Raw genomic sequence first — 21,340 nt, 5'->3', positions numbered from 1 at the left:
AAGGTCGAGAATCGGTCTCAAGTCCCCCGTCTTTTTTGGCACCAGAAAGAACCTGGAGTAAAACCCTAATCCGAGTTGATCTGGGGGGACGGGCTGGATGGCTCTTTTTTCTAGCAGCTGCTGAATTTCTGCAGCTGCCGCCTCCCTCTGATCGGGTGGTACATCGGGGAGGTTTTTGATTCTGGGGACATGGTGCAGTGGGATTTTCTAACCTCTAGATATGATACGAAGCACCCAGAGATCTGACGTAATGGACTCCCAAGCCGCCAGGTGCTTCGAGAAGCGCCCCTGACTGCCTCCAGAGTGGAGCAGTCGGGCAACCCCTCAGGGCTGCTGCGTGGGCCAATCACAGAAGGTTTCTCTGGACCCAAAATTTCTCGGGGCCCCTCTGCCTCTAGGGTGGCATTCTCCCTGTCCTCCTCTGCCACGGAAGGACTGGTTGTCCGGAACAGGATGGGAATGTTGCGATTTCTGGAACCACATCTTCTTCTGTCCCTTTTGGTTCTTGGAGAAGGACCTCTGGGGAGCAGAGAAGCAGACTCCGATGGCAGACAACGTCTTCCCGTCCTTTTCGCTCTGGACAAGTGTCTCGCGAACAGTCTTGCCAAACAAGGCAGAACCATCAAAGGGGGCATTCGCAAAGGACGCCTTAAAGGGCTCCGCGAAGTCACAATGTCGGAGCCAGGCCTGATGTCTCATGACTAGACCCGCTCCGCTGGCTCTAGCGGCTCCCTCTGTGGCGTGGGACAAAAGCCGCATAGAAGTATTTGAAACAGATCTTAGAGTGGCCATACGAGTGGAGTACAACTGCTTGTCCTCCGCCGACATGGACTCTGGGGGGGAAGCAGCATATTCTTTGATAAGATCTCGCTGCATCCTGATGACATGTGCCATGTAGTTCAGGGACCTTACTGAGAAGGTTGCTGAACTAAATACCCGCTTCCCGAGGCGATCCATCAAGTGGGACTCCTTGCTCGGTGGATGGACCGAGGGGCTCTCCTGAGCTAATTCCCTCTTCGTGGCTGCCGCCATCAACATGGCATCTACGGGGGGACCCTTGCTACAATGGGACCGGTCTGCAGGGGGACTCAAAATTCTATCCGGGCATTTGGGGACTGGCTCCACAGTGTCCGGCTCCTTCCATCCCTGGTGGTGATAAGGTCCACCAGGGGGTCGGCCGGAGGGGACACCCAAGAGGTAGACGGGCCTGCTTCGAATGCCTCCAGGAACACGGACTCATCGGAGGAAGCCTTGGGGGCAGACCACCCCCCCGATCCTGAGCATTTCCATGATGTCTCCAAAGGAGACATCCTCGGGGGGTGACCTTGGGGAGCCTTCCCCTTCATCCAAGTCCGTGTTCTCTGTTAAGGACTCGGGGGAGTCCACGTGTCTCCTCTTACACTTATGCTTGCGAGGCACTTCCTCGGGGGGACTGTCCGAGGAGGTCTCACCAGCAATATCCTGTTCCAGTGGAACAACCTGGGACATCGAAGCAGGCTGTCCCTCTGGCCGGGTGATGGAAGCCTGACCCAGCAGAGAGGGAGTGCAGGGTGGAGCCGATGCAAGGACCGGGGGTTCGGATGCTCTCAACAGAGCCCTCTCCACTACATCGAAGGCCGAGGGGGAGCCTCTCTCCCTGGGATCCAAAAGCCGGCTCCCACTCGGATCCGATGAAGGGATCGGAACCGGCGCCGAGGCCACCGGATCCGATGAAGGACCCGTGTGCTCCGACCTGGACAGAGCCGAAGGCACACTGAATCCCTCGGATCCGAAGCTTGGCGCACGGCTCCGAGAGGTCGGATCCGATGAAGGACCCGACAGACTCGAGGGCAGGGTCGGATCCGAAGTACCCATTACTGTCAGCGCCGACCCAACCCCGGCTCCAATGCTGCCCGGCTCCGAGCGCTCCGAACCCGGGAAGCGGGTCGGAGAAGGAGCTATCGGGGCAAAAAAAGTGTCGAGCCCCCCCCCGAAGGGGGGGGAGGCAAGAGCACTCCCATCTACAGCTGGGCTTGGATGAACCTTCTCATCATCCGGTCCAAATCTGCATCAGAAAGACTATAAGTAGATCTCGGCGGGGCCACCGAGGCGGGCCGGGAATGCCGCCTCGATGACCTCGACGGAGATCGGGTCTCCTCCTCCTTGGGTCCGGGGAAAAGCAAGGGGATCAGATCGGAGGAGGAGGGGACCTGGAAGCCGTGGAGGGAGAAGCCCACTTAGCTGGGGGGGCCGAAGTGGAGGCCTCAGCCCACCGCTTGTGGTGCTTCTCCCTCCTTTTCTCCCTCCTGGCCTCCCTTTCCTCCGGCGTCTTAGTGGGAGTTTGAGTCCCGTCCGGGTGAAGGGGGGCAGGAGTGGCTCCCACCAAGGACTGAGGAGGAGCCACGGAAGTACCGGAGGCCGAAGCTGGAGCCGGGGGCAAAAGTCCCGCCAGAACCAACTTCGACCTCCGCTCTTTCAGTGCCCTGGGGTTGAACGCTGCACAAATGGAACACCCTGAGGACAGTTGTTCAACCCCAAGGCACCGAACACACCGAGTGTGGCCATCCGCCGGTGAAAGCTTATGGCCACACTCGGTGCACTTAGAAAAAATGGGGTTTGGGGCCTTCGACATTAGAAAAAAATAAAGTAACTACACAAACACACCAGGCCCCAAAAACACAAGCAACACACACACACTCTACAAACCAGCGAGGGGAGGAATTACACTAAAAATTAATAAAATTAACAAAAGGGAATCCTAAACACACACACTGTTTAAGTAATCAAAAAATTTTCTATATTGACAAGTTTTTTTCAAGACTTATCTGAAAGTCGCCAGGAGCTCTGAAATCCAGCTGTCTCTTCTAAGAGCGGCAAACTAGATCTGAGGTCAATCAAGGTCGGCAGGGGATTATGGGTAAGGGGAGGAGCTAGGAGCTCGGATCCATAAGCTGTAAAATAAGTTGCCGGCTCGGATCCGAAGTCGGATCCAAGACCCAAAGGTTGCTGACAAATGAAGTCCCTACTTCAGATCTTGTCCTAAAAGCATGAAAGAATATAGTCTTCAGTGTAAGAAGTTCATAAATGAAAGGAAGATGCATCTGGGTTGGAAAAATACTGTCTTCAAGACACCAAAACTTGTCAGAAATACACAAGAATGCCTCTAGTATGGAAGCAAAATGTCCATAAGATGAGATATGATTTATTTTTTTCAGAATGAGAGACAGGGATCTCATTTTGAAGAACATCCTTGAGGGACTCATGACAATTTATGCTGTTTTATTGTCATACTGAGAGACCCACGGGTTTGTTTCACACCTTACAGTGGATGTCTATAGCAGTACAAATGTCAAAGCTATACTAAAAGCTAAAGTGAACACAGGCCTGAAAAGTAGAAAGCTAGGTTACCAACCTCTTCATCTGCTGGTCGTTTCCCTACATGGCCTTCCTCTTCCTCTTCTTCCTCTTCATCATCTTCATCGACTACTTCGTCATCATCTACAAAATGACAAAAAAGAAATGGGTGCACTTCTGACTCACCGATTTTCAGTACCCAGAGGTACATATTTTAAAATTCACCATTACAAGTATGAAAAACACAGTACACTTTACTGCACCAACATGGAGCATCTTTGCTTTACAGAGGATCTTAAAGTAGACACAATTACAATCATAGCTACAAATAAAATTGCATATGCTGTCTGACCTCATGGTGCAGTGAGAGAATTTATGTTCAACGTCAGCAACCCAGGTTTAGTTAGTGTCTTATGAGTTACTGAAGGCTGCGCAAAGGCTGAAAAGGAATGGCCAGTTTACCTTTTCCAGGAGAAGGGTACAAGAGGTGTACTTTGCTATAACACTTCAGTTATTTAGCTTAAGCAGAGAAGCACGAGGACTGTGAACGTGGAAGCAGTCGATTTACTCACAAGAAATGCAGCACTAGGTACATCTAGCAACTGTTACAATAGACTCAATTGCCAGCCAACTCCCACACATTTACAAGAGTGAAAAAGGAAGCAACTAGGCCTTGCAGTGGGGAAGGGACCAAAATAAATGCAATGTTGTGTAGACTGTTTATCAGAAATATCTCCTGCCAGTACCTACAACATGGCATGCCATACTGCATTAACATCGAGGGCTTGCAAGGGGCTGCAGATGAATTTATACAGCAAAACAGATGGCTGGGAGATGAAAAAACATACCTACAAGCTGCCAGCATGGGGGACTTTAAATGCTAATTACAATCAAAAGGGAGGATTTAAAAATAAACAAATACAGGCTATGAAAGGAAAGATGTAAATAGACTACTAGTGACTGCCATCAGACAGGATATAAAATAGGATTCTAGTGAATGCCAGCAAGGAAAATATGAGCAAACAGCAGTTAGAGACTGCCAACCATGAGGAAGCAAAGGGGTGATGAGAGAAACTCAACTGCAGAATTCTAAAAGGGAATGAATAAGTGAAGATAGAAAGGAGGAGTGGGGGGGGGGTAACAGAAACAAATGGGAGTCTACTTTCAGGACTAGGGACACCAATTTGGGGGGGCAGAGATAACATGGGGGAGGATGCTAGTAGGACATGAGGTACTTGTGTTAGGAGGATTCTAAAGACCCAGACCAGATTCTTGGCAAAGATGATGTCAGGAATGACAAACAGCTCAGCCACTACTTATGCGTTATGAAGGGCACAGAGATCGCATACATTATCCATATGTGCCGTTGAAGAGGCTGAGGCTGGGACAGTAATGCTTAGGGAGTTCTGCAAAGAAAATAAGCTAGATGGCTGCTCTCCTGGAAAACCTTCAGATCTGTTATGTTAGTAGGGTCCAAAGGTAAAAATGACTGGAAAATACAGTGGCCATCTTAATATGAGATTGATTCTGTAACTTGTCAGTAAAGCCTACAGGGAAATGATTAACTAACACACTACCTTAAGGTACTTTACAGCTCAATGTAAGAAAAAGACCTGGAAGAAAATCTTGGAGAACAAACTGAGGGTGATACATTGTACTGAGTGACTGGAAGCACAAGTGGAAAGCAGTGAAACGTTTAAGATGCAGTGTAGTGTCATAAATATATTTGAGAATGTAGGAACTGACTGAAGAAGTAATGACTGCCCTGCCTCTGTAAGGCCCAGGCCAGCATGGAGCAGGACACACTGGCAGAGAAAAGTGTGTGAAGCCCTTACATTGGGTTATGGAGAGGGACATCCACAAGTAACATGCAAAATGCATCAAACATTAGATAACTAAACACCAGTAAAACTCAATGCAAACAGCATAAATTCACAAAAGGGAGGCCATGGCAATGACAGTGTGGAGCTGGTGTTGTCAGTGGAAAGGGACTCTCATGGCTGATGCATCTTTGTTTCATGTTAACAAGGTCTATTCAAAACTGATTAAAGCTTTCAAGTTCAGTGACACAAATGAAACCTGAAAGCAAAGAGAAAAACTCAGTTTGAGTTAAAAATGGTAAGTCAGGTAAAGAAATAGCAAACCAAAAAAAAAAGAGTGCAGTTCTAAGTGGGTAGGGGCAGCACTGCCCTCTATAATGAACAATGAGCAATACAGCACTACAGCAGCCCATTTAGGGTTGGCATTACTTCTGATTTTATTATATATTTGATTCAAATGTATTTACTGGCTGAAAAGTAAGCCCTATTCTCTCATCCCACCAAGGTAGATGCAGTGGATAAAGCTTAAGACAGGAAACTGCAATGAGCCACACACAGAGACTAGTACAGCAAACCAGAAAATAAAAATTGGGAGTATAAAAGTGCCTAGACATCCAGTGGCTGAAAAGTAAGCCCTCTTCTCTCATAAACCCAAAAAATGCCAAGGCACGTCGTGGTCCACACCAGGAGTGAATTTATTAATAAACACTAAACACAAAACAGCTTCAACAGCCACATTAAATCCTCAACTCATTTACGTTTTCATCATAGTACTTCATCAAAAACACAAAACAGCTTTAACAGCCACATTAATGCCTCAACTCATTTACGTTTTCGTCATAGTACTTCATAAGATGCAACACCGGAAACACAAAACAGCTTCAACAGCCACATTAATGCCTCAACTCATTTACGTTTTCGTCATAGTACTTCATCAGATGTAACACTGGAAACACAAAACAGCCCCTCTATTTATACCATTTGACTATAAATGTCATTAGGTAATTATCCTATTTAATTCAATTAAAATAAGTTAAAACCTTAAAGTAAAAAATAAGCCTTGAAAGACTAAACAGTAAAAACAAAATCATGTACAAAATACTTACAACTTCAATCTAATAAAATTCCTAATCAGTCCTATTCTGTCATCTCATCAAGGTACATGCAGTGGACAAAGCTTAAGACAGGAAACTGTAATGAGCCACACACAGAGACTAGTACGCCAAACCAGAAAATAGAAATTGGGAGTATGAAAGTGCCTAGGCATCCACGTTGTACAAAATAACCTCAAGCAAAATTTTTACCTGGGAGAGAAGGTTCTGAGTAATGTAGTTAATGAGGACTTGGGGTTAAATTTGAGTACGGTGACTTAAATGGAAACTATGCAATTCAGTCACTGTAGTTGTCAATACAACCAAAATCCTGGATTCCAATATAAAGGAAATGATTTTGGAACCTAGCCTTGTTACTATGAACAGTGAGAGTTCAAGGTGAAAAGTTCAAGAGGGGAACAACAATTTGTGTACAAATGGTGGGAGTAAGTTAGGGGTAAGCAGCATAGTAAGACCTAAAAAATCTGATAAAATTATATTTCACTGCAAAAGCTAACAAATTAATGCTGTATATAACACACACAAAAAAACAGTTTGGTGGTTAGCCTAGAAGATTAAGGATATGAGCTATTAATGAGTTGTTACCTATAATCCAGGAATTGATTCTCTCAGCCTCCGTTTGCCTGTTGAGTGACTCTGACCAAGACACTTAACTCTAAGAAGTTGAGCCAGACTATTCAATGACCTCATGGTATGCCTAGTACCCACCTCAGTTTGCTAGTGCACTTGGATGAAAACGCTGTAACAGCACCTCAGCATGAAACTTAACATGATTCACTGCAGGTAACTACAAAGAATGAGAATCCCACATTTCAAGGACATCTCGAATTTATTTTTTTACTACAAAGTTGTTTTAGTCATAAGCAACTGTATGAAGGGAGGGGTTGGGGGGTTATCTTACTGTGTTCCAGTAGGTGAGTGACTTGCTCATGAGACACACATCACATAAATGGTGTTTATTAGGAATCAAAAAAGTGGGCTCATTTTTTCCCAAAACACATTTCGTTCATTTACAGTGTCCTGCTCTAACCACTTGGCTATAATGTTTCTTCATTTATCTCACACAGTGTTATGCCGATGGGAAGCCATTCATTTATCCTATCCGCCTATCTACGCAAATCTTTCTTTTGTATCTAGTCTAGAAAAAAAGTTGACTTACCTTCATCACCTTCGGCATCATCAGCATCATCAGCGTCTGCTCCATTCTCTTCATCCTATGAAACGAATAGGAAACAAAGTTACTTGAATATTGTGTCAGTTACAGTCGGCTTAAATGAATGAGTGCTGCTTGCAGCTCTACAACCTGTATACTTGTCAGATTATCGCTGCTCTAGCTCATTAATGAGCATGCTCTAACGGCGGTACAACAACTCCCAGCAGTCACCTCTTCTACTTCCTGTAATGACTGTAGGGCTGAAGCTCAACAACGATTCAAAAACAAGCCCATTTGGTCAATATGAATATACAAATGGGCAGCTATTGAAACAGTTCTTACAAATTAAGCAAACCCCCACAGACCCTCATGCAGACTGACTATGCTCCATGCACCCATCCAAGTAGGCCTCAGAAGGAAAAACTGCAAGTCTTCTGATGCTGTATTTTAGTCTGTTTGGTTTCAACTGAACGGGCTTTGATGATATAGCCACGGAATAGACATAAAATGCATTCTTATATACACACTCTTAAAGGTCATCTATAAAAAAAACAGAATGCCAAGAGCCCTGGAAGACTGCACATCTCCCATAATTCCCATGCCAGAGGAAAGTCACCTAAGTATACAAATCCCAAGATGAATGGGGGGGGGTCTCATTGTTTTGGTCACCAATGAGTGCTCCACATGCATGGAACTTCAGAAATACATTGGACAAAACTGTACTCTGTTTAACAGGACCAGTTAAAACCTGGCAGTTGATTTCACTGTTAACGCACACAGCTTCTCTTTAAGGTATCAGTGAACACTGGGAAGATTTTAATTGACATTTCTAATAAAATAAAAAACAATGACTTGGTACTTTTACAAGTCTGCCTTCAAAGTACTGTTAGATGTACAGAAATGTGTGTTCAAACTTCAAAGTGTTTGGTGTCCTACGAAATGCAAAAGAAATGAAGGGCATTCAGGCCTGCACCGTCATTACCAGTGATATTCAGGATGTTCCATCTCTAAAAAGATACAGGATTTCATCCAACTAAATAAGGGGGAACCATCTGTGTAACCCACACCAAAACACATACCAAGGAGCACCTACCTCCCACACACAAGAGGGATGAAGCCCTGACTGGCAAAGATGACCTGTGTTTGATTAATGGCACATGCTCTAAAATGGAATGGACAGGGAGGGTAGAAATTAGTGGCTATTGCCAGTTCACTCAACCTGGGTGGGCGGGTCAGCTCTAACTTGATGCCTGGGTGATACCTGCATAAGCCAGGGAAGATGTGCAGTTAAGTAGCACATCGTGAATTCAAGACAGCTGCAGTAGGTGTCAGTATCTCTGGGGGTAGGAGGTGGGGGTTCATTGGGTCTAGAAGAGTGGCCCACTCCCTACCACCTGACACTCACCTCTCCAGGAATCAAATGAGATGAAGAGACCTTCCAGCCAGGGAATGAGTGGGCCATATGGCTCTCATCCAGGCTGAGAGGTGCCTGGCTTCCACCCCCGACAAAAGATTAAGTGGGTTGATGGGGTAAAGGTAAGAGGCATCAATGGTGAAGACCCAAGGGATAGAGGAAAAACAGATCAAGGAGCAGGATTTTGTACTTAAAAAAAAACAAACAACGAAAGAAAAAAACAAACAACAACAATAACAAAAAACTCATTGATTGCAGATTCACACCATGACCTTTATCCAACCTTCTCTTTCTGAAGGAAAATAAATTCTATCCACTGAACTTGTATCCTCGTGGGTAACTGTTACCATCAACATCCTTTTTCACACCATACTACTTGCCAGTCTGCTTCTCTTTTGTACAAGTGCCACTACTTTGAGTGTCACAGATTTTGACAAAATAAAGTGGCCTTACATAGAAAGGTGAACATAAGGTAAGGATCACTGCCCACAACAATCCTCTAATCCCAGCAAAGTGCAACAAATGAGTGTGTGATCTCCATTACTCACTACAGATGTCACATATACTAACCTCCTTGTCCTCTGTGCTCTCTTTTCCGTTTGCTTTGTCTTCTATGACCTCTTTTTTCTCTTTCAGATCCTAGAATGACAGAAAAAGAACACAATTTAAGATTTACATGACTTTAAATGAGTGAGAATAAAGAAGTACTGCAGTGCTGTGTTGGGAAGATTAAACTATGCCAACAACATATTTGGAAAAAGCTCAGCATAACAACTTATACAGTGTTTGACTCATTCAACTCACAAGAGTTTTCCCTTATCCTGTCCACCCTTGCTGATCTCCCTGTCTCTCTCTCTCTCAGACTCACTCACTCTGTTTTAATGCATCAGTCATCCGCTCATGTTTGTAACCTATCAGAAGTTTGTCACTTGATACTGTGAGGCCCAGAAGAAGTCTTCTAAAATAAGAACAAAGTGCAAAACTCACTCTTGCACGTGTTTTTTTTTTTTTTTTTGTAGGAAGCAAGCCCCCAACCCCCTTGTACTCCTCATATCCATGGAACTTAAACATACTAACCCCTAGATTGTTGTACGTCAGAGAAGAGGGAATTCTCCATGATATAGCATGTTCAGACTTAGTATCTTATTTCACTCTTATCACACTTAATTTTTTACAGTTCCATGGCAAAGACTTGTTGCCCTAAAAAATTAAATGGGAACCCACTCACGCTTCTCAATCCACTCCCCTCATGTTGATGTTTTCACATTCCTCATTCAAGTGCAAAAAAATAACATTTTTGTGCTACTCTACCTCTCCCTGCACTGTTTCACTTTTGCTCACCCATCTTTCTATCACAAACATTAATGGACCCACACAAACAATTACACTCATTCACTTCACTGCCTGCCTCCAAGCATTTTTGCCGATGACTCAAATATACACAGCAAAGACAATACATGAAGTACATAGAGTGCTGTATGTGATGTGGCAAAAGCGAAGTAATTACCTAAAACATGGCAGCAGTAGAGGAAAGAGACCTAGAGGAGTTACATGACTGGAAGGTAAGAAGACAGCAGCAAGAAAGACATGTAGAGTACTGGGATGCAAAGGAGTATTTTGTGCAATTCTGAAAACTGCAGTTTTTTCCAGAACAGAATAAAGCAGTTCAAAAGAAGGCAACAAAAACAGTACATGGTCTGTACTGGAAGATGTATAAAGAGATGCACTAGAACTGCTCACCATACAGAACACCTGAAGACTCCAGGCGGACAGGGCCAGAGAGTGAGATAAGTATTACTTCCCAAAATGGAAATGGGATGATTAACCATCCTTCCTGACAAAGAGACAGAAGACTGTATGGGATAGATATAACACAGTTCTACAAACAAGCGGTAGGGTGAGTGAGAGGTAGGATAGGTGGGCATGACAGTCCTCAAGTCCTCATCCAACATAACAATCTATGCTTCTTTGACTTTGACCCATGGTTCGACTCTCCACTTAAGCTTGGCCCAATAAGTCTAAAAGATGTCAATAGTCTATAACAGATGGCTGGAATGTAATATTAAATACCTATACAGTCTAACCACTGTGCTGACATTTTGTCGAGAGAACTTGCATATTTTCTATAATACTTTAATAAGGGGAGGTTTGCATATGACTGCACATATGCTGTTGTGCTCTTTTTCCCATTCTTTATTCCATCCACTTGTTTATTTATCTTTCTCCCAGTGTCTTTCACTGCCTCTTTCTTGTTCTTGCATCTTATTTCTAATAATTTCCTCTTTTCACTTTCTGCACACTAAGAACATGCCACTCTTGACAGTCAACCTGCACAATAATTTTCTCATTGGGGTATGCGAAGAGCTCAGAGTAAGAATTTGTAGATAACATGAATGGTGTTTCACAGACCTGTTGTATTAATGCCCTTAATGTATGGAATATGACAGTTCTACAGTACCCCAGCTGTGAGGGGAAGAGTCTACCTTCGTCTACCACATAGCCACTGGTAACCTTGGGGACAACAAGGTTCCAGGTGGTACAATACACAAATGGTTGTCTGACTAACTCAATCGATGGTTAAGAAACATAAGGTGACAGGTAAGAACCTCTTCTAGGCATTTAAATCAGTAGGTTCAGTGGTAGACAGGAGTACCAGAAATCATGGCCTTAGTTTCCTTATGACTGACAACCAGCTCACTGTCCAGGAATCACATGCAGATCCTTACTGTATTCTTCAAGCTCCATTGTATATATCTACAAGCTTTTCTTAGGGACTACTTAACATAGGACGCACTCTACCCTGGAACTGCCAGTGTCAGCTCATTAAGGAAGGCAAAAATGTTTTTGTTTTATATATTTGTCAACATGGTAAACATAGAAGGCAGAAGGGTGCCTTTTCTGAGTAACCCAGGAATGCTGTCTGCTAAAGTACATTGATAACAGGCAGAGTAGGCAAACTGAAGGAATCAAACCCAGTAATGGTAAATGATGAACAGTACCCTTTAGGACACAAGTATGACTGCTGGTCACAGTCTTCACAAATACCTTGAAATGCCAGTTACATACGTAGTTAGCAAAGCAGTTTTCTTACTTCCATGGCAAAGCCCATTTTTTACAATGTGGTTTTCATAAAATCAAGGGCTTCTCTGTAATCAAAGCCAAACCTGCAATAAAAACTTAATTTCTATCCCTGACTACTTTGTGCTTCAGAGAATTTGCCTGTGACCAAGTGATACATGAGGTAGACATCATGCAGGGCAGATGCTAGCTGTCAACAATGGTTGATATGGTTCATGATAAGTCAGCAAACAGAAGCAGGCTCACCCTGCTGAAAAGGATTTGACTTGGCAGGACACCACGTAAATAAGAATGTAGGGTCACACAGTATATAAGTGGCAGCTGACAGGATTCATACCTAGGCCCTCAGCTTTACAGTCAATTCCTTAACCATAATACTTCAATGCTTTCCATTCCTGTTAACCATATGAGCTGGACTAAGCAGCATGGTGAGGCCCACAGAAAACAGAATAACATATGTGAATGGTAAATCACGTAAGGAAACTCCTGTGTGCTTTAGAGGTGTCAGACATCAAGTGTTTAAACCAATATACATAAGGCATGGCCATACATCTACTTCTAACACAGCCATAGGGCTTAGAGCTGAATCAAGGGCAATGCATGCACCCATACTACAAATCCAAAAAAAAAAGTACAAATTCAACTTCAGAATAATTTATTTTATTTTTATTTATTTTATTTTATTTTACATTTGTTGACCGGGCTAGTCTAGCTGGATACATGTCCATTTTCAGTAGAGGCCCGGGAAGAAAAGCTCCATGTGCAAAACAATATGAATAAAATAATAAACAATATATAATAGACCAAAGTAGAATACAAACATTTTAAGTATGGTCATGAAAAAGTCTACAGAATAATATAATAAAAACACATTTTAAGTATGGTCATGAAAAAGTCTACAGAAGAATATATGCAATGTATACGATGGTAAAGCAGTTAAACAATGATAATAATAAAGAAGTAAATATGAAGAATTCAGTCACAGGATTCATAATAAGCAGATTTAGGAGGGAAGGGTAGTTGATGCAGGTGGTTGTAGTGAGAAGAAACAGCAGTTAGTCAGGGATAGTACAGGAACATAACCAGTGTTTCTTTAGACGAAGCTTGAGCTTCTTTTTGAAAAGTTTATGAGAGCAGAGAGTTGTAAGTTCAGTGGATAGAAGATTCCATAGCTTACCAACGGTGTTACAGAAGAGGGAGTCGCCTGCTAAATTGTTAGCTCTGCAGGTGTTAAACAGTAGTTTATTAGCAGAGCGTAAGTTTTTAGGATTATGGTAGGGGTTAAGTAGGCTTCAGAGTATTGGAGTATTTGAGGGTTGATACAGTCTTTTATGGGCAATAGTAAGCTGTGAAAAATGAAGATGCTGCAGAAATTCTAACCAATCAAGTTGTATAAGATTTACACAGTGATGAGTTCGGAAAGGAGAGGCAGCAGCAAATCTGGCAATATTATTATAGGATACAGTCAGCTTGTTAATGTTGGTTTTAGAAAGGTTTGTATAGATGGGTGAGGCATAGAGTAGAGTAGAAATGAGATGAGTTCTGGCTATAGCAGTCCTGGCTGTTGGAGTAAGAAAGGGTTTGATTCTATAGAGGGATCCAAGTTTCTTGTTGACTGTTTTTATTGTACTGTTAATATGTGTGTCAAAGTTGAGGTTATTGTCAATAGTTATTCCTAGGAGCTTGGTAGTTGGGTCTGGAGAGATAATAGTACCATTGTTAGATGTAAGTGTAAATTGTGTGGGGGTGGACTTACGTGTTGGGGAGAAGAGCAGCAGTTTTGTTTTCTTAGGATTTAGGAGGAGACAGCGGTTTATAAACCATTGTTCCACAGTGTTAAATGTGTTCTGGGTTATGATTTGCAGTTCAATTTGAGAGGTAGCTGAGCAGATAATAGTGGAGTCATCTGCATACTGAATGCAGGTAGAATGAGGAATTGCTGAGTGAAGATCATTAGTATAGATGGAAAATAGGAGCGGCCCTAATATGGAGCCCTGAGGGACACCAAGGGAGATAGGTAGGAGATTTGATAGATTATTGTGCCAGAGTACCGCTTGTTTTCTGTTATTAAGGTAAGATTTGAACCAGTTGATGGTTAATGGGTCTAGGGACAGAGACTGCATGATATGCAAGAGCAGCTGGTGATGAACCATGTCGAAGGCTTTGGATAAATCAACGAATACTGCAGAGGAATGAAAGCTGTTGTTACGATTATTGTTAATACAGTCTGTAAAAGATAGCAGGGCAGTGGTGGTACTATGGTAAGGTCTGAAGCCATGTTGACAGTTAGCCAGTAGCTTATTTTGGAGAAGGTGGTTTAGAAGTTGTTTCTGAATATATTTTTCCATAATGTTTGCCAGGGGAGATAGCAAGGCTATGGGACGAAAATTAGAGAAATCGTTTGAGTTCCCACCTTTGTGTAGAGGAATAATATAAGAAATTTTCCAGATGGTTGGGATATGTCCTTCACTAATGGTTCTATTGATAAGAATGGATATAGGGTAGGCTATAGATTTGGCTCCTATTTGAAGGTATTCTGCTGGGAGTTGGTCAGCTGAGGGGGTGGAAGGTTTAAGTTTTAGTAGAAGAGAGCAAATAGTAGAAGTAGACACTGGTTGCAATAGAAATGAAGGAGGAGGATTTACAAAAGAATTAGGCAGGTTTGCGGTGTCTGGTGTAAGATGGCTAGCAAGAGATTGGATGGCATTGGTAAAGAAGGAGTTGGCAGTGTGAATGGGATTATCTGGGTTGGATCCTAGAGGGTTGGGGGTGACTGATTGTCCTGGATGAAGAAGTTTGTTAATGCTGTTCCAGAACATTTGTGGTTTATTAAGATGGGTTTGCTGTATTTGGAGGTAAAAGTTCTTTTTATCTAGCACTATGGCTTTTTTAGTATCATTTCTTAGTTGTCTGAAAATTAAGTGATCTAATGGGTTTTTAGTAGAACGCCATTTAACCCAGGCTTTGTTTCTCAGATGGATTTTATGCCTTGAACTGTTTGAGAGCCAGGGTGCAGGTTTAGCTTTACATCTAATAGAACGTAATGGGGCATGGTAGTTCAGGATGGATAAGAATGTGGAATTAAAATATGCTACAGCTTCATCAAGTGGAAGATATTTTAGTGGTGACCAATTACATTGTTTAAGTTCTGTAAGGAAAAGATTGTGGTTAAATTGTTTTTGGAGCGAACAGTTCTGGCAATGTTGGGATGTGTGAGGTTGGTTTTAGATCTAATAAAATAGGTTAGGGAGTGGTCACTTAGATCATCTGGGAGGGTCCCTACTTTGTAGGTATGTAGAGGATTATTAGTAAGTATCCAGTCCAGGATAGTTTCTTTGTTGTTGGGTTTGTGAGTTCTGGTAGAGGAGTTGATAGTTTGAGTAAAGCCATATAGGTTAATGTGGGTAGAAGGGTGTGAACTATTACAGGACTGCCAATCAATATTGAGGTCACCTAAAATTATAGTTTCCTGAGGGAGGTTGATAGTAAGCCAGTTCAGGATATTTTCAAGGGTATTAATATTGCTTCCTGGTAGTAGGTATAGGCAGATGACATTTATAGCTTTATTAGGGTTGACCTGAAGTTTAGTGATAAGTAATTCAGCTTTGTTGTCTAAGCGTGGGTTAAGGTCAATGGTGCTAATTCGTAGTTTGGTTTTGTAGAGGATTGCGACCCCTCCTCCCTTTTTGGTAGTACGGTCTTTTCCAATGATATTATAACCAGGAGGGGTAACTTCATTATCTTTGATTGTGGATTTAAGCCAAGTTTCAGATAGGCATAGGATATCAAATTGGTGGACATCTAATAGGGCATGGAGGTGTGGGATTTTATTATTAATGCTGCGTATATTAAGATGTGCTATGAGGAGAGAGTTTGCTGGCTTGGAAGGGGTTATGGAGCTACTATTAATTAGAGTATATTTATCAGTGGTAGAGGTATGATTAGGACCAGGGTTTGGGTGAATGTCTCCATCTAGTAGGGAGTGAAGGTATGTAATGTATTTATGGTAAAGTAGTTTGTAAGAATGGTTAAGTAGCTTTTTGTTATTGGTATGATTATATTTAATGGGAGCTAGTCTATGAAATTTGGGAAGTATGTAGATGGGTGCGGATGTAATATTTAGAAAGATTGGAGTAATGGCTAGTGGTAATGTAGAAGTATATTTTCTTGGGAAAGGGGTAGAGGAGTAAAGTGGTTGTTTGTATGAGGTTAAGAGATAGATAGTAAAAAGAGAAGGAAGTAGTGTGAGAAAGAGAAGTAGTTGAGTTAGGAGGTGGGTGGGAGATGTTGGCATTGTGGAGTTAAATAGTTGGTAGTTGAATGTGTGGTTTGATAGGTAAGTTGGTGTAGTGGTGAATGTAGTGTGGGAAGTGAATAACAGAGTTAATTGGGGGTGGGTGTGACTAATAGTAATGTGTTGTGGAAGGTGTGATGTGATAATGATGTGAGCAGTGGTATTGGTGCAGTGTTAAAGGGGGCGTGGTGCAGGAAGAATAAGTGCAGGGGCCCTGGGGGTGGGTGGGAATTGGGAGGCAGGGTAGGGGAGCGGAGTGAGCCTGCAGGGCGAACGGAGCGGGAAGAGACAAGGAGTCCTATATCCAAGAAGACAAATAACATAAGGCATAACAAAAAAACACAATAGTTTAACTTAAGCATGGCAAAACGAATGAATGACTGAATAAATCAATAAATACTGCCTATCAGAGAACAGAAAACCCATCTATTATTTATGATTATTAACTATATAGGGAAGAAAAGGGCCTTGTCCCAGTGGTCAGACAAAAGTATGAACTGGTTCATGCACAACCTGTCTTCAGTGATATTACAAGCTGCGCCAAATGAGAAAAATGGTACAGAACACCAAAGGTCAACTGGTCAGTAGTAAACTGACATCAACCATCAACTTTTTAATTAAACAGTTGCGGGTTACTGTAAAATTCAAGTCAGTACTTACCACACGTATAGCTGTAAAATCAGTGATACTATCTCAGAGTTGGTATACTTAATTAATGGGGGCATGGGGGGCTCAGCCCACCATATGGGGGTGCAGAGGGCTTGCCCCCTGCAAAAACTAAGGAAAAAATAGCACTATAAGTGAATATTTTTTAACTGTGTTTTTGGGGGGCAAGCCCCCGCACCCCCATGTAAGGGGGTGCACCCCCAAATTAAACATACCATCTCCGAGATAGCACTACATTGAGGAAAAGGGTAAAGTACGAACAATGAATATTCATAGGTACGTACTAGGCTATCGGCCCTAGGGCCCATACAAGCCTAGCCAAAAAATGTACCCTGGCTTTCGCCACCCAAGAAAATTATTTTCCTGTGCCCCTGTTGAGTAGAGCCACAGAAGTGATCCCCGGGGTGAATTGCCCATTTCCCATCCAATCATCAAGATTTTTCTTGAAGAGTGCTATGCCGCTTCTGCATGGCTGTCAGTCACGCATGTTTCCCATACAATGACATGGCCCTTTCTTTCACCTGTCAGTCGCTACGACCATGCCTACATCTCCACAGAACAGCCTGCAAGGTATAACACTAATACAAAGCTATGAAGAAACTAATAAATATAACTGAGCAATGCATTATGACCATATCAGCATTTGTTTACTTTTGCATGGTGATACAGTGGAGTTTGGCCTTGATTTCCAGGAACTGTCTTTAGAGTCTGCACATTCTCCATAAGTTGCACATTTTTTCCAGTTTTCTCCCACAGCAATAAAAAACATGCTGTTTAGCAACAAGTCGTCAACACCATCATTAACGACCAAGCCCCATTTTTCCCACATGGGGTCAGGGTCTCATATTAACTATCACCATCTCTGTCAATTCAATGCCACTCTCCCACCCTTTTTGACAGTTATGGCTGACTGTTGTAGGGCTTCTCTCATATAATCCATCCATCTCTTTTGCCAGATGTCCTCATTTCCTCTTGCCTTTGTCCTGTCTGAACCTAATCATCTTCACCAGATTGTCTTCTGCTTATATGCCTGAACCACCATAATCTGTTCTCATTGAACTTCTTAGCAATTGGTGCTCCTCTGGCCTCTGCTCTGATGTTCTCATTTCTTTGCCTGACTCAGACACATCATCTCCATCACCTCTAGCTTCCTCAACTGCCTTTACTGCCCAGGTTTCTGTAACATACAGTAGCACTGGTCACACTACTGTTTTGTACACTTTACTTTTCAGCTTCTTTGGCGTTATTCTGTCATACACTACACCTGACACTCTGTTGGCTGCATCCCTTCTGATTTTAGCTTTGAACTCCTCATTCAGACTTTCCTTCTCCTCAACCATCCCTCCCAGATACCTTGAAGCTGGTAACCCATTTCTCTATTTTCCCTTGTCACCATAATAACAGAAAGCCAATGTTAAACTAGACTGCCTCCCCAAGATTTTAGAAAGTCATGGGGTAGCAATGCTACCCCAAAACCTAGACTTCTGGTTCCACCTCTAGTATGACATCATGGGGGGGGGCTCCACTGACCAGCCAATGCTATGCTAACACTGCAAAGTCAATGGAGCACACACTACTCAAACAGGTAATGAGAGATTCTGTAACTCTGAAATTAAACACATAGTAATTCTGATTCCTTATTACTTACAAAAATGAATGACCACTGAACCTGCTGCATTAACTGCCCAATGTACCAGAAGCCAGATGTCCCTACAGTGCCACCTGTATGTTAGATGTGAGAATACATGATGGATAGGGTAAAACACTGTCTTGCAAGTACTCTCACGTCTGAAATGATGGGATTCATGACACAGGCTTGCACTAACAGGTTCATAAGTAGGTACTAGGCTATTGGTCCTAGGGCCTATATAAGCCTAGCCAAATGGTACCCTGGCTTTTGCCACCCAAGAAAATTATTTTCCTGTGCCCGTCAAGCAGAGCCACAGAAGTGATCCCCTGGGTGAATTTCCTATCTCCCATCCAATCATCAAGATTTTTCTTGAAGAGTGCTAATGAGGAGCTTTGTTTGATATAGATAGGTAGTTTGTTCCAGAGTATGGGAAGTCTCTGAGATAGGAATCTATCCCTCCAGCATGTTCTGTTTATTGTGGTGACAAGGTTTAGGTCCCTAGAGCGTGTAGCTTGGCAGGATTGGGATTTCTTTAAGTGGAGCATGTCCAACAGCTCTGGGTTTGACACAGCTTTGTATGTTAGGCAGAGATCGCCCCGAGTAGGCGATATGTGACAGAGTAAAGCTGGAGTTTTTTGAGACTGTCTGCATAGGGCATCTGTTTGAGGCCAGTAATCCTCTTTGTGAGGTATTTCTTTGGCCTTTCCAGTTGTTGTAGATGTCTTGTGAGGTACATACCAAAAGGGGCGTTGTACTCTATAATGGGTCTAATGAGTGATGCGTAGAGGGGAACAATGACCTCTGTTTTCCTGGATGAGAAACCTTTTGTGATGAGGTGTGCCACACGTAGAAGGATTTCCTGACTACTGTGGCGATGTGATTATCAAAGGAGAGACTACTGTCCACCTGTGTCCCAAGGTCTCTTATCACACTTTCAGTGTTAAGTAGACTACCGCCTATATGGTAGTTCATGGGTACAGAGTTTTTACCAAAAGGGATGACAATGCACTTTTTGGCATTGAGCTTGAGGTCATGGCTTTGACACCAGGCATCTGTCTCAGTGAGGCCCTTTTGTAGGATGTCCACATCATTAGGAGATTTGATTATGGCTCCTAGTTTGCAGTCATCTGCGAACTTTGTTAGCCAAAGAATGAAGTTGATTCATGTGCCCAAACTCCAGTTATGCCTGGGATGCATGACACAGGTCTGCACTAATGAAGTCAAAATACTGTAGTATGCGTCCGTAACAGTTGCCCCTGGGATTCAGAATGAACAATGGCTTAATGGACACCATTGTGTATGCATACAGCTTTCAACCTCTTTTCCATTTGCTTCCTGTGCCCAAATTCCAGTTATGCCTGAATGAGGAAACCAGTATTTTAAGTTTTTACATGGTACTCTGCCTACTGCCTGTAGTGCCAGTTCCCAAACACAGACAGAGATGTTGTTATGCCATTCTGGTCTACTGTTTTCAGTCAGTTACATGATTTCTTAGAACTTTTCCACTGGCATTCAGTGCCAATAAAACATTTCTAAGTTCCCCCATGTTGTAAGCCTGACATCTGTTTTGCAACTGGAGTAGTGTCCCAGGATTCCTCATTAGTCTGTAGCTTGTACCCTTGTTAGAAATTGCAAAGGTATTAAAACAGAGCGAATGTGTGTGTTTTAACTTTCCGACTGAACTTGTAGTTTTAAGAGAACTATTTACTTCAGGGACTCACTGTAGACTCTGGGTACTTAAAGTATGACAAGTAACACTGGAGACTGGGCATCCTGCTGGGTTGGGAAAGGAAGCATAGCAACAGGTGAATGTCTGTTTTACTTTCGTACACACATATACAACATTGTTTATCTTTATTTCAGGAACTGACAGTGGTAAAAAGGTCACCTGCCAGTGTCACATATTCGACACCTGGCATGGTGGGACAGATCAGCTGTGGTAATTACACGCTGGTCTAGGTTAGGGTAACAGTGTGAGACAAAGGAATGGTCTTCTTCTCTTTCGGCTGTTCCCGTTAGGGGTCGTCACAGCGGATCATCTGTTTCCATTTCTTCCTGTCCCCTGCATATGGTGGGACAGATCAGCTGTGGTAATTACACTCTGGTCTAGGTTAGGGTAACAGTGTGAGACAAAGAAATGGTCTTCTTCTCTTTCAGCTGCTCCCGTTAGGGGTCGTCACAGCGGATCATCTGTTTCCATTTCTTCCTGTCCCCTGCATATTGCTCTGTCACACCAACCACCTGCATGTCCTCTCTCACCATGTCCATAAACCTTATCTTAGGCCTTCCTCTACAGACCACCATTCTATGCTGCCTAACTACACTTTCTCCTTTCACCACTCTACAGTCTCCAATCTCCTTCAGACTGACCCTCCTGCATAGGATATAATCCACCTGTGTGCATCTTCCTCCACTCTTGTATGTCACCCTATGCTCCTCCCTCTTCTTAAAATATGTATTCACCACAGCCATGTCCATCCTTTTCACAAAATCCACTACCATCTGACCTTCTGCATTCCTCTCCTTGACACCATACCTGCCCATCACTTCCTCATCCCCTCTGTTCCCTTCACCAACATGCCCAATGAAATCCGCTCCAATCACCAGTCTATCACCCTTGGGTACACTCACCACCACTTCATCCAACTCACACCAAAATTGTTCTTTAGACTTAGAAGTCTACATGTACTAAAATCTCTGGCAGTTCAAACCTTGGATTTTGAAGGTCACTGTTTCTTTTACTCTTACAAAAGAATCAGTAAAAACGATAAAGCTATTGTATATACTTTGGAACTCATTATCAATGTTTTTTTTTTCCCTTTTTTTCCACGTGAGATGCT

At 43.0% G+C, this 21,340-nt stretch overlaps 1 protein-coding gene across 1 annotated transcript in view; it reads right to left on the bottom strand.

The window, feature by feature from the left end:
* Positions 1 to 21,340, bottom strand: part of PTMS (parathymosin) — a 48,557-nt gene that overhangs the window by 18,238 nt on the left and 8,979 nt on the right. The window contains exons 2-4 of the mRNA XM_044079595.1: positions 9,403 to 9,471; positions 7,425 to 7,479; positions 3,392 to 3,477 (exon numbers count right to left, since the gene is read on the bottom strand). Coding sequence (XP_043935530.1) covers positions 3,392 to 3,477; positions 7,425 to 7,479; positions 9,403 to 9,471 — 210 coding nt within the window. The remainder of the gene's footprint in view (positions 1 to 3,391; positions 3,478 to 7,424; positions 7,480 to 9,402; positions 9,472 to 21,340) is intronic.

Source organism: Protopterus annectens, chromosome 8.part0 (genome assembly GCF_019279795.1).
Source record: "Protopterus annectens isolate FY-2018-M chromosome 8.part0, PAN1.0, whole genome shotgun sequence".
Lineage (NCBI taxonomy): Eukaryota > Metazoa > Chordata > Ceratodontiformes > Protopteridae > Protopterus > Protopterus annectens.
This window is presented reverse-complemented; position numbering and strand designations above follow the sequence as displayed.